Below are 14,499 nucleotides of genomic sequence, written 5' to 3'. Positions count from 1 at the left end.
CTGTGGGTTACCAATTTGTGGTCTGCAGCGCTGCTAATAAGGTTTTATTGTTACCATGTGTTGTTATACCAAACCTTAATGAGGTTTTGCTTATTCTGTGATAGACTGGAGATAGCCGGTATATAAAGCTTTTCTTGAAACTATTTATTATGAACTATTTAAGGCCTCAGGGTAAGCACATGGTTCTAGGGCTCATATTGTCCTGCGCCTTGCTCTCTTGGAGTTTGACTCTTGATCGCACGTGTATATCATTAATAACATCATAGTCTCATAACCATTCTCTATCCCGAGGGCGCAATCTGGTTATTCTCAATTGAGAATTGAAGAGAATAATTGTATATGAAAATGCTTCAACAAGGTGCCATGCTCAATCCCTGGGCTCCATCAGTCTTAGCTGGACCAGCAAGATAAGCCTTACAATTAAATTACTGGGAATCTGAAACAAAGTAGGTGCTGGGATGCATAGCTGGCCAATTAACAGCTATGAAGAGAAAAAAAAAGTTTATGAATTGCTCTATTTGACTTAGTGTCCCAGGACTAGGCAGGGCAACGTTTATGCAGCTTCAGTTACTGTTCCGAATCATTTTACTCTAGTAATACCTTCAGGAAAGTATACATCACCAGACAAGGACAGGATTGGGCCTAATTGTGGTGCACGTTAGTTAAATAATCCACGAACAGTCACTGCTTAGATTCATTTGTGAAGCATGGATACTTGGGTGTGGCACTGGAGAGTCAACAGTGTCAATGAGCCTATTCTGAGCAACGGTGGTTTCAGAATTTCTAAGGAGCAGCCAAACAAAACTGAATGTTTGTGTATTTAACCCTTTGAGCTCTTGTTCAACCTAGTTTTAAAAAAACTGGTAAATGTATCTGAGAAATATCTCAATATTAATTTCATAAGAACTGCCAGGTTTCCCATTTTACCATAGCTATACTGTATATCGTCCAAGGTAATAAGCACAATTACTATATGTAGCGCGTACTGTTGGGCTTCAGAAACAAGCTTAGCCTGCATGCTTTTATGCTGAGCTTTTTTTTCTGTGAATGCACTCCAGGAACGGGCCAGCCCACGACTCTTGTAGAGGTTCCCCTCCAAGTCTCTCACCACCCTGGCTTGTAAATATATCGCCATTCTTTCACTATTGCTGGGGCAACATCCTGGAACTCCCTCCCTAACAGCACAGTGGGTGTACCTCAAGGACTGCAACAGTTCAAGAAGGCAACTCACCACCGCAACTCACTACCACCTTCTGAATCGCAACTAGGGATGGGAAATAAAAATGCTGGCCTAACCTGTGACGCCCACATCCTGTAAATTAATTATATTAAAAAAAAACTTGTGCACTGGATTCTGTCGCTACCTCGCAAGTGTAGTTATAAGCCACAAAGAAACATCATTCCTGATGGGGCTCTAGTGGGATGTGTGATGCATAGCTGGAACACGTCAAAGAACAACAATTACATTTAGGGGAAAAACACGACTTTGACACTGATCCAACTACAGAAAAAAAAAACATCAATTATCAAAATCTGTCTATATGAAAAAACAGGAATACAAGTGACAGCAAAGTATCTTGCCAGAGCACAATGTCTCAACAAGTCAAAATATTATTGCTATGCTTCCGAACAACATCTGCTGCTCTCAAATGATTAAAAATGTTGTCCAATGCTTTTTCAAACCTCACCTCCGCAATATCTGACTCTCACAAGGATAATGTTGCCCCAGGTACTAACTCTCACAAGATGACAGCTGCTCAGGCAGCAACAGCTTTCTGGCACCTATTTTCTCAACCATCCTTTCTTCACACTCAAGCTCACAGTGCGAATCTGCGGATTATTTATTGGGGATGGGAGGGGTAAACCAAGTAATTTCAATCAGCAGTTTACTTTACCGTGGTGGGACCAATAGCCAATCATGACTTCACCCAATATCCAGGTGCAAGCATTTTCTAGCAGAAGTCATCACGAGATAGTACTGTGGTGGAAAAACCCCTTCACCCAGGGGTGCTGGGCTCAACTTCAGTACCTCACCCTGGATCAGACTTGGAATTGAGCATGAGGCTTTTTGGCATGCATGACGTGAAACAAATATGGAAAGCATCAGATCCAACAACTTTTCATAATTATACTGTGATAATTATACCTTGACAAAGCTGTTGACAGCCATGATCGCCATATCAGGCTGATTCTTAGCGTAGTTCATGAGGTAGAGGTAAACCAGCTTCTTCAGCTCCAGGTTGTCAGTCTGCATACAGTTCACAACATCTGGAAACAGTGAACTACACAAAACACAATAGAAGACAAATTAATTTACCTTGATAATAGCAGCAATGGTTTCTTCTTGCGGCAAACAGGCTAAACTGTTAATATATCCAGCAAATAAAAGCAAAATACTGCGGATATTGGAAATCTGAAACAGAAATGCTGGATAAATGCAGGTTTGGCAGCATCTGTGAAGATAGAAACAGTAAATGTTTCAAGCCCATATGACCCTTCTAGAGCTGAACAGGGGCAGAAATAAAATGAATTATATCGTTGGAGTGTGATGGGGCAGAAAGTAAGGTCACAGATAGGCTAGAGCTGAAAGGTTGGCAAAGATGCCATGGACATAAGACAAAGAGAGTGTTAATGGTGCCATTAAGGACTGAAGAGTGGCCCAAACCCTCCTTTCAGGTCATGCAGCATTTCACCTGCAACTCCTTCAATTTGTTCTACTGCATTCGCTGCTCCCAATGCGAAATATTTTGCACTTTCTGAATTGGAAACTGGCAAAGCACGTTCATATGTTTTGGTCCTGAAAAAGCTGGAGGATTACTGGAAGGAGCTTTTTAGGGTAATCTCTAAAATGGTGGACGTGAAACTGGACCCGGGCACCTCGAAAGGCCATATTCGGGGTGTTGGACCAGCCAGGATTGGAAACAGGGGCAGATGTTGGAGCCTTCGCCTCGTTGATCGCCCGAAGGCAGATCCTTTTAGGGTGTACCCTGTACCCCGGCGTGGCGGGGAGACCTGTTGGAATTCTTGACTTTTGAGAAGATCAAATTTGAACTGAGGGGGAGGATGGAGGAGTTCTACAACTCATGGGCGTTATTCATTATGTACTTTCGAGAATTGTATTACATCGAACATTAAGGAGAGGTGGTGCTGGGAGGGTTGGGGGCGGGGGGGGGGGGACTGTATGTGTTAATGGTGACTATGGGTGATTCTTGATTCCTTTTTGTCATTTGTTTATGTTAACATACGGGCTAATGTTTGGGGGTTTGGTTGGAGGATGGGATCGTTGTTATTGATATGGAGATTGACATTACATTCGTTACTGATTACTGTTTATTGTTGGGTGTAAATTTGGGAGAAAATGTGAAAAAGGAGAATAAAAATATATATTTTTTAAAATCTGTAATCTCATTCAGACAGCACGCAATGACATGTGTGGCACATTTTTCATATGGTACAGCACAGGTAATCTATCAATATTTGATTGGAGACATTCATCTGACAGAATAGAAGGTCCATTATCCTAAATCTTAAGAGATCCCTGCCCCACTATTCGATTTTGAATTGATATGCACAAAAAATTGCCACAAATTAAAAATGGAATTAAGGCATTGGGGAAAATCAGTAAATAAATTGAACATGAGCACCAATTGTGTAAGAGAGAGAGAGAGAGAGAGAGAGAGGATGGACAATGAACCAAAATTCAGAAACAAGTCAGTTCAGAATAATTAATTCAAACTTTGGCCCAATTTGAATTAAATCAATCTATTTACAAAAGATAGCAACATACTGATCAATTCCAATAGGCAGGCTCGTGATCACAAATCTGATCAATCCTGATGTACGAGTACATGACTGAACCTCATGAGCAGCCTTCAGGCACTGTGCCAATCTATCGGTCACAGCAATGTGGAAAGAGGTTGGAGACAGAGAGCTAGTTGGCGTACCATCCCCCAATTGGGGGAGCACGCGTGTAGACATCCTGCATTTGAAGCGGGAACAAAGTTTAGAGCTTTGACAAAGAGTCATCCAGACTCAAAACATTAGCTCCCTCCTCTCTCCACAGATGCTGTCAGGCCTGCTGAGATTGCCCAGTATTTTCTGTTTACGTTAAAGTTTAGAGGTCTTGCAGCTCGAAAGGTAGCATCCCCATCTCGGACTCTGAAGTTCTGGGCTCGAGATCCAATCCAAGAATTGGTGGGCAATGAAGGTGTGTTCATAACACAACCAAACAAGTAGAGTACCAACTTAAAAATCCTTCCAACACACATACCAATGGTAATTGGTAAGAATCATAGAATTTATAGTGCAGAAGGAGGCCATTTGGCCCATCAGGTCTGCACCGGCCCTTGGAAAGAGCACCCCATTTAAGCCCAGACTGCCAACTTATCCCCGTAACCCAGTAACCCCACCTAACCTTTTTGGACACTAAGGGCAATTTAACATGGCCAATCATAGAATCTACGTGCAGAAGAAGGCCATTCAGCCCATCAAGTCTGCACCGGCTCTTGGAAAGAGCGCCCTACCCAAGCCCACACCTCCACCCTATCCCCATAGCCCAGTAACCCTACCCAACACCAAGGGCAATTTTGCACACTATAGACAATTTTGGACACCAAGGGCAATTTAGCATGGCCAATCCACCTAACCTGCACATCTTTGGACTGTGGGAGGAAACCGGAGCACCAGGAGGAAACCCACACACACACACGGGAAGAACGTGCAGATTCCGCACAGACAGTGACCCAAGCCGGGAATCGAACCTGGGACCCTGGAGCTGTGAAGCAATTGTGCTAAGCACCATGTTACCGTACTGCCCAAGAGTGGGAGATATTCCTGGTCAGACATTTAATGCAAAGAAGATTGAAACCTCAACCATCACTATTGTTATGGGCCAGGGCTTAGAGAACCCCAAAGTGTATCATGGAGTTCACCTGACCCACAACTTTTAATAAACTGTGGTATGGGGAGCACACGGCCCACTCTACAGGTGTGGTACAGCAGTAATGGAAAAGTATTTTTAAAGCAAAACAATGTTTATTCTATGAACTCAAGTGAACCTTTTTAAAGCATACAGTGAACATCTCAGCAACCATTAATTCAAATACAACCCCCAAAGACTACAACACTAAGTAAACCTTTAAGCTTTCCTTTTTAACATCCATACGACTTAAAAACAAAACCTTTATCAGAAGCACATCAGGTTAAAGGCACTACTGAAAACATTTATAATTCTGAATTCACCAAATGATCAAGAGATAGTCTTTTGATGGCAGAGAGAACAGCAGTGCACCTGCTTGGTCTGGCTTCAGCTCCAACACTGAAAACGATACTAAAACACACCCTGCAGCCTGCTCAAAAACGAAAGTAAAAAGCTGACAGCTCCACCCACTCTGACATCACTGCAGTAGTAAACACCCATTTCTTAAATGTACTCTCACATGATGCCCCCCCCCCCCCCCCAAGAAAAAATAAACCATCAACTTCAAGATGGTTTCATTTTTCACCTTTTCACTATCGTTTAAGAAATGGACACAGTAAATACACTTTATCGTTTCAAAAAACAACACGCGCAAACAGGTATAATAATATAGTGCTTTTTTTTTTTTGTTCTTCTTCCTCCAACTGAAATCCGTCTCGATTGACAGTCTCTTTGAACAAGGTCTCTGCATGATCCATCCATTCCTCTACACCTCAGCATGTCTCTTTAAAGTCAGATACTTCAGTTCAATCTGATCACAGAGTCCCTTGCAATTCTCCAATACAGGAGCATTGGTTATCACAGCTTTCAGGCAGTCAAAGGCCTGTTGAAATTCCGCTGAAATTTTCGACGTGTCTTCAGCAAGTCCATCAGTGGAGAAACCACGCTACAAAAATTGTTCTCCAATGTTCGATCAAATCCACTCATGCCAAGAAATTGCATCATTCCCCTTCATCTTGAGGGTATTGAAAACTCCTCAATAACTGTTGGTTTCACATCCCGTGTGACCATTCGACCTGTATGTCCAAGGAAAGTGACTTGGGCTTTTCAAAATTCACTTTTGGCTAGGTTTATCACCAAACCCACCTGCTGAAGTCGATCGAATAACTCCATCAGATGTTTTAAATGTTCTGTCCATGCTAAAATTACCAGATCGTCGATGTATACCGCGCAATTGGGTAATCCTGAAACGACTTTGTTAGTTATCCGTTGAAATGTAGCTGGGGCGTTTTTCATACCAAATGGCATAACTTTGAAATGGTATATACCATCTGGAGTCACAAAAGCTGAAATCTCCTTCGCCCTTTCGAATAAAGATACCTGCCAGTAACCTTTAAGTAAATCGAGTTTGGAAATAAAAGCTGATTGTCCCGCTTTCTCAATGCAATCCTCCAATCATGGGATTGGATAAGAGTCCGTTCTTGTAACTGCATTAACCTTTCTATCGTCCCCACACAACCGTTGGGTACTGTCTGGTTTTTGTACCATCATAACATAAGAACATAAGAACTAGGAGTAGGCCATCTGGCCCCTCGAGCCTGCTCCACCATTCAATGAGATCATGGCTGATCTTTTGTGGACTCAGCTCCACTTTCCGGCCCGAACACCATAACCCTTAATCCCTTTATTCTTCAAAAAAACGATCTATCTTTATCTTAAAAACATTTAATGAAGGAGCCTCTACTGCTTCACTGGGCAAGGAATTCCATAGATTCACAACCCTTTGGGTGAAGAAGTTTCTCCCAAACTCAGTCCTAAATCTACTTCCCCTTATTTTGAGGCTATGCCCCCTAGTTCTGCTTTCACCCGCCAGTGGAAACAAACTGCCCGCATCTATCCTGTCTATTCCCTTCATAATCTTATATGTTTCTATAAGATCCCCCCTCATCCTTCTAAATTCCAACGAGTACAGTCCCAGTCTACTCAACCTCTCCTCGTAATCCAACCCCTTCAGCTCCTGGTGACTCTGGTGACTCTGAGCAATATAATATTGATATCCAAATAAAGAAGGGCAACCTCGTTGATTGCCATATTTATAGTAGGTAAAAAAGGCAACACTATCTGCCGTTTTTACCACATAATTCACCTCACTTAATTTCCTTTCAATCTGATACCGTCCACAAAACCTTGCATTTAAAGGTTCACCTACCACTGGCAACAATACTAAAACTTTATCTCCACTGGCAAAACTACGAACGTTGGATTTCTTTTCCGCTACCCGTTTCATCACATTTTGCACAACTTTTAAATGTTGTCTAGCCAATTCACCTGCTCTATTTAATCGTTCCCTAAAATTTGACACGTAATCCAAAATTGTAATTTCCGATTTCTCACTCACCAATTTTCCCTTAATCAATTTAAGTGATCCTCTTACCTCATGACCAAAAATTAGTTCAAAAGGGCTAAATTTGGTTGACTCATTAGGTGCATCCTCAATTGCAAACAGTACGAATGGAATTCCTTTATCCCAATCCGCTGGATAATCGTGACAATAAGCCCTCAACATTGTCTTTAATGTCTGAGGCCACCTTTCTAACGCTCCGTGCGATTCTGGATGGTACGCAGTTGCTTTAAATTGTTTTATTCCTAAACTATCCATAACTTCTTTGAATAACCTCGAGGTAAAATTTGATCCTTGATCCGATTGTATTTCTGTGGATAGTCCATATCCAGTAAAGAATTTAACTAACTCCTCCACAATCCTTTTAGCTGTAATATTACGTACTGGAATGGCTTCTGGAAACCTAGTAGACACATCCATTATCGTCAAAAGATATTTATTCCCACTTTTTATTTTAGGAAGCGGTCCTACGCAATCAATTAGGACACTTGTAAAAGGTTCCTCAAATGCTGGAATGGGTATTAAGGGCGCTGGTTTTATCACTGCTTGAGATTTCCCTATCATTTGACATGCGTGACATGATTGGCAAAATTTAACTACATCTTTATGTAGTCCAGGCCAATAAAAATGTTTCTGGATTTTAGCTCGAGTTTTCCTTATCCCCAAATGACCTCCCACAGGTACCTCATGTGCCACTCGCAACACCTCCTTTCTATACCCTACCGTCAATACTACTTGATGAACTTCTGCACACTTTTCATCCACCTGCATATGTCAAGGTCTCCATTTTCTCATCAAGACATCACTTTTACGGTAATAACACTCTGGTATACACCATGATTCCTCTTCCATGCATGCTTTCTAATACACCCGTTTTATTTCTATATCTTTCTGTTGTAACTCTGCCAATTTTCCTGAACTAAAAATATCTGCCTCATCCTCCACCTGTTCTTGTTTTTTTTCAACCATCTGATCAAAAATCATTTCTGATATTTGCACTTCAACTTTATCTTCACTATTTGATTTCTCCTGGTCTTAACCTGTGACTTTGTGACCTTGTCACTACACAATCCGGAAAAATCCCAGGATATTCGTCCTTCAACACTTCAGTTGACTGATTTTCCACTGGCTTATCAACCACAGTGGGCATTACTCCCACCTGCAATCCAGCTGTATCATTACCCAAGATAAACTGTATTCCTGGACAAGATAGTTTCTCTGTTACACCTACTACCACTTTACCACTCTTCACTGGACTTTCCAACCTTACCTTATATAATGGAACGCTACTCCTCTCACCCTGAATTCCACATATTACCACCTTTTCTGGCAATATTCTTCCCAGACTACATAACTCCACATCTCTTACCATTAAAGATTGACTAGCTCCCGTATCTCTTAAAATTGTGACTTATTTACCTATTCCTCCTGATACACAGGAGTAAACTTTACCCACACAAGTAAATTCTTTAAAGAGATCTAGCACCTTCTTATCAATCACCTCTTGATCAGGCTGTACAATCTATTGCACCTCCTTCGCTTCACTTGGGCTTTCCTTTACCACTTTAACAAACCCCACTGTCTTATCCTTTTTTACCACATCAGCCTTCCCAGTGCTTTTCTTCAACCACCAACACTGACTTTACATGGCCTAGTTTATTACAGTGAAAACATTTGAAACTTTTCATTTCTTTTCCACCCTCCTGGATTTCTTTTTTAATCTTAGGTACACTCTCCTTATTATCTCCCATCAGATCACCTTTACTTTTACCACTTGAGTATTTCTCATGTCCCCAGTTTCTATCCCTCACAGACTGAAACTGATGTCTGCATAGTTTCTGCTGCTAATCTCGCAGTTTTAACCCTCTGCTCTTCCACACGAGTTCTCACTACTTCAGGAATTGAATTTTTAAACTCCTCCAAAAGTATAATTTCTCTGAGAGCTTCATACGTTTGGTCTATTTTCAAAGCCCTTATCCACCTATCAAAATTACTCGGTTTGATCCTTTCAAACTCCATGTATGTTTGACCAAATTCTTTCCTTAAATTTCTAAACCTTTGTCTGTCGGCTTCAGGCACTAATTCATATGCACCCAAGATGGATTTTTGCACCTCCTCAGACGACTCAGGTACCTCCTCCGGTAGTGATGCAAACACTTCACTCGACGTACCTACCAGCTTTGTTTGAATCAGTAATACCCACATGTCCTGTGGCCATTTCATTTGTTTAGTTACCTTCTCAAATAAAATGAAAAAGGCTTCTACCTCCTTCTCGTCGAACCTTGGCAATGCTTGGACATATTTAAATAGATCCCCACCAAGCCTTCGACTATGACTCGCTTTCTCACTATCCTCATCACTATCAACCAACCGTACGTTTCCCTTTACATCTGCCAATTTTAACTGACTGTCATGTTCCATGGCCATTTTCTGAAGTTCAAACTCTCTCTCTTTATCTTTTTCCCTGATCTGTATTTCCCTTTCTCTTTCTTTTTGTTCTGCTTGGGCTATTCTTTCTGTTTTCCTTTCTTCTCTTTCCCCTCTCTCTCTTTCGTATTCAAGCTGCTTTAATTCTTTCTCATGTTCCATTTGTTTAATATGCAACTGAATTTTTGCCATTTCCAATGAGTCAAACTGTATCTCAGGCAACTTTAAATGCTTAGCCACCACCATAATTACCACATCTTTTCACATTTTGTCAGGTAATGTTAGCTGCAATGTTTTTGCCAAATCTAACAGTCTGCTTTTAGTCTCTGTCCGTAAGGTACTGCGTATGACCGTCTCTACCACCAAAAACCTCAGAGCCTCTGAAAGAGCCATTGTCGACAACACACTCCCTACTTAAACTAAAATACCACACCTGAAAAGCAACCACAATATGCTCACCCCTCACTGTCTTTAGGTTCACAAAGCCAATCCAATAGATAGACTTATATTCCCCTCGAGCCCCCAATTTGTTATGGGCCAGGGTTTAGAGAACCCCAAAGTGTATCATGGAGTTCACCTGATCCACAACTTTTAATAGATTGTGGTATGGGGAGCACACGGCCCACTCTACAGGTGTGGGACAGCAGAAATGGAAAAGTATTTTTAAAAACAAAACAATGTTTATTCTATGAACGCAAGTTAACCTTTTTAAAACACACAGTGACAAACATCTTAGCAACCATTAATTCAAATACAACCCCCAAAGACTACAACACTAAGTAAACCTTTAAGCTTTCCTTTTTAACATCCATACAACTTAAAAACAAAACCTTTATCAGAAGCACATCAGATTAAAGTCACTACTGAAAACATTTATAATTCTGAATTCATCAAATGATCAAGAGATAGTCTTTTGATGGCAGAGAGAACAGCAGTACACCTGTTTGGTCTGGCTTCAGCTCCAACACTAAAAACGAAACTAAAACACACCCTGCAGCCTGCTCAAAAACGAAAGTAAAAAGCTGACCGACAGCCCAGCTCCACCCACTCTGACATCACTGCAGTAGTAAACACCCATTTCTTAAAGGTACTCTCACTACAGATAGTTATATACACACCCATTTATAAACACCCATTTCTTAAAGGTACTCTCACATGACACTATCCATAGCTCCAAACTACAACATGTAGAAGTGCATGTTGCCAGAGTAACTAAAACCGCCCGAGTGAATTGCAACATACTCACCACCTGATGGTGCACCAAGATGACCAAGGTAACCCACCCTCTGACTTTTCCTCTGTAATGATGGCAAGAACTTGCACTCATCACACTGAGCTACAGGAACTCTCTGCCAGAGTTAATGGTTCAAATTTATGCAGTACCACCATTTCAGCTGCTCCCTGACGCATTTGATGCCATCCCTGTATTTCCCTCGAGCACATTCAACTTCTTTGCTTGCATGTCTCATCTTGACACATTCTGAAGACTAAATTTCCATCACAATTTGTACCATGTTAGCTCAAACCAATACCGTGTTCCATGTGTTAAATCTGTAATTAACTCTTCATTCGCAACTGGAGTCAGTCCAACAGAAACATTTCCTACCAAGAACGACTTGCCATGGTTGCTAAGCAATAACCTGGCAACCCATAGTGCCAATAACTTCAATACATTTCAGCAAATTTGCTGCATGTGCAGCTTCACATGAACTGACAGAAAGCAAACACTTCATTGCTGCAGTCTGCAGTTCCATATTACAACACACTGTTCTGGCAAGACACAATCTGCAATGTGAACCTGACCACAGACATCTGAAACATTCAGTCATGTGATCCAAAACCACAATGCAAATTACCTCTCTAAGGTACAGGAGAAATAGAAATATCACTTTCTCGGTCAAATATATATTGCTTGTTGAACTTTTCCACTCAAGGTAATAAACTTAAATTCAGTAAGAAGTCCAAAATAAAAAGATGGCATCAGCTAGGTGACTGTGAAGCTGTCAAGACTGTTTAAAAACACCAACTTATGATCCATAAGGTTCTTCTGGAGAAAAAAAAAACTTGCTGTTACCAGACAATCCCGTCTTAAACATGACGCCAATCCCACAGCAAGGTGGCTGACTGTTAACTGGCCTGTGACGGGGCCTAAGAAGCCACTGAGCAGTATCAAGCAGCTACCAGCAGTTTAAAAGAGGGCTCACCACCTCCTTCTCGGGGCGAGAGAACATGGGCAAAAAATGCCAACATCACCCACATCCATACAATGAACAATTAAAGTTCCGATAAGGAACAAATTTATTTTCACATCAAGTACTAGCATTGATCATTCCCAGTTCCTTCTATCCTGCCCAATGTTGTTTAACATTCAACCCCTGATCACCAGCGTGACATTTTCATCTTCCACAGCGACGTTCCTTGTAGTCAAAGATTTGGCAAGAACATTAGAGAGAGTGCAAATTTTCACCCACTTACGATTGAAGCTGCCCCATTCTTCCCATTTTGGCTCCTTGCAGCCAGACACTCGTTAATGAGATGGATTACATAAAATACATGGTACAGAAACAGATGCACCAGTGTATTCTGGTTTTCATCCTTCAGTCGAGCCTCTTCCCATCATTCCTCATTAACTCGAGATTCAACCCCAATTCGGGAGAATAATGTGTACCTCACTCCCCCCTCCAATCAATACCAACTCGAATTGAGGAACTTAGTGAAGCAAATGGTAAAAGAAACTGCACCAGAATCTCAGTCTGTTTCTGACAGTTCTGCTGAGCTTCACTTTTTTGTAAGAGGAGTTTTCATTCCTTGCAAAGTTGTAAATGTGCAGTAAGAAAAGCAGATAGCAATAACCTTCCTCCCCTACAATCACTGTCGCAAATAAGTAATGGAGTTGAACAGTAAGTGCACTCCAACGTTTACATGGTATGTTCACAGCTCATATTCAACCGTCCATTTGGCAAAATACAGCTTCGTAAACCAAAAAAACAAAAAGGACGCATGGAATTGAAATACAGACAGAAGCAGGTTGGATGAACAGTGAGTCAGCAAGCTATTCTTTCATCTCTGGGAGTTAGGCTCAAATCCAACAACGGTTGTCTGCTAGCAATACACGAAACAAGCTGAATTATAGTCTTGTCCAGCAACTCATCATGGACCCACAGCATAGTATTAAAAGTGAGATTGAATCATCAACCAGCTTCAGAAATGTCACATGGATAGTTGGTGAGAGAAGTGACATTTCAAAAGTTACAGCAGACTAAAGGCCCCTTGCTCCAGCTGACGTGGGAGTGCCAATAATCAAGCTGGGAAAACTGTACCAATCCTCAGTACTAATATAGCTGATCTTGATAATTCCTCCCCACTCAATCCTCATGTCTCACTCAAGAACTTACACCAGGAAATTTAACAAGATATTTGATAGAGGCAAAACAGAATGCCAAAGGCAAAGGTATTCCATTTTATGTTGATAAGTCACCATTGTGAATTAAGGATTCACCAGCCAGAGCAGATATACTTACCAGGCCAACAGCAGATTCACTTAATGCGCAAACAACTCGCAAGGTCAGCTCAGATAAAACAAATTCTTGATTTAAAATAATTGGTACTTTAACTGTTGCAAACAGACAAGTAATCCATTTGGACTTGGCTTGAAGAAGCTGATAACATTTTCTGCAGGCTCAAGATGCCTTCTTCCGGGTGGCACTGCTGCCTCAAGGCACCAAGAACCCGGTTTCGATCCTGGCCCTGGGTCACTGTTCGTGTGGGGTTTGCACATTCTCCCAGTGTCATATTAGAATTTACAGTGCAGAGGGAGGCCATTCGGCCCATCGATTCTGCACTGGCCCTTGGAAAGAGCACCCTACCTTAGCCTACACCTCCACCCTCTCCCCGTAACACAGTAACCCCTCCCAGCCTTTTTGGACACTTAAGGGCAAGGGCAATTTTAACATGGCAAATCCACCTAACCTGCACATCTTTGGACTTTGGGAGGAAACCGGAGAACCCAGAGGAAACCCACGCAGACACGGGGAGAACGTGCAAACTCCACACAAACAGTGACCCAAGTCGGGTATCGAACCTGGGACCCTGGAGCTGTGAAGCAACTGCGCTAACCACAACCCAAAGATGGGCAGGGTAGGTGGATTGCCCCACCCCCACAACCCAAAGCTGTGCAGGGTAGGTGGATTGGCCATGGTAAATAGCCCTTACTTTGGGGGGGGGGGGGGGGGGGGGGGGAGATGCCTTCTTCCACCATCCAGTAAAATACAAAGTGCTGGGGGGTGGACTTGTACAGATGTCCAAACTTCCAGATCTCCAGTTACCTCTAAATAAGGCTAAATGGTCACAGGGCCACAGAGAAAGGGAAAAATTGATACTAAAAATTCTACATTCTAAATTCACACGGAGGAGGATTTCCAAGACATGATATCAGAACTACAATTCTTTGCCCATCTGCACCTTGCAGATTTTGGCATTTAAAGAAGACTTCCAAATTTGTCAGCACATCATCAAAGTGACCTGGATCTTGTGATCAGCAGTGGGGGTGTATGCCGTTGACCACATTAAAAACTACAACCCTGCCCTGACTGTAGGCTGTAGTGCGAACTTGCTCTAATAATGAAGTTAGAGAGAGGCTGAGCAGGACAGGGCACTGCTGGGGAAGCCATATCCCTTTTGGTATCACCTTGCCACTTGTGGGCAGCACAGTAGCATTGTGGATAGCACAAGTGCTTCACAGCTCCAGGGTCCC

The 14,499-nt window shown here is 42.0% G+C and overlaps 1 protein-coding gene across 5 annotated transcripts in view; it reads right to left on the bottom strand.

The window, feature by feature from the left end:
• The window catches only part of ap2b1 (adaptor related protein complex 2 subunit beta 1), a 399,172-nt gene that overhangs the window by 373,683 nt on the left and 10,990 nt on the right, over window positions 1–14,499 (bottom strand). For all 5 annotated transcript variants that reach the window (XM_072469214.1, XM_072469210.1, XM_072469212.1 and 2 more), the window contains one exon: window positions 2,147–2,282. In XM_072469214.1, the coding sequence (XP_072325315.1) occupies window positions 2,147–2,282 (136 nt within the window). The remainder of the gene's footprint in view (window positions 1–2,146; window positions 2,283–14,499) is intronic.

Source organism: Scyliorhinus torazame, chromosome 12, assembly GCF_047496885.1.
Source record: "Scyliorhinus torazame isolate Kashiwa2021f chromosome 12, sScyTor2.1, whole genome shotgun sequence".
In the NCBI taxonomy this organism is placed as follows: domain Eukaryota; kingdom Metazoa; phylum Chordata; class Chondrichthyes; order Carcharhiniformes; family Scyliorhinidae; genus Scyliorhinus; species Scyliorhinus torazame.
This window is presented reverse-complemented; position numbering and strand designations above follow the sequence as displayed.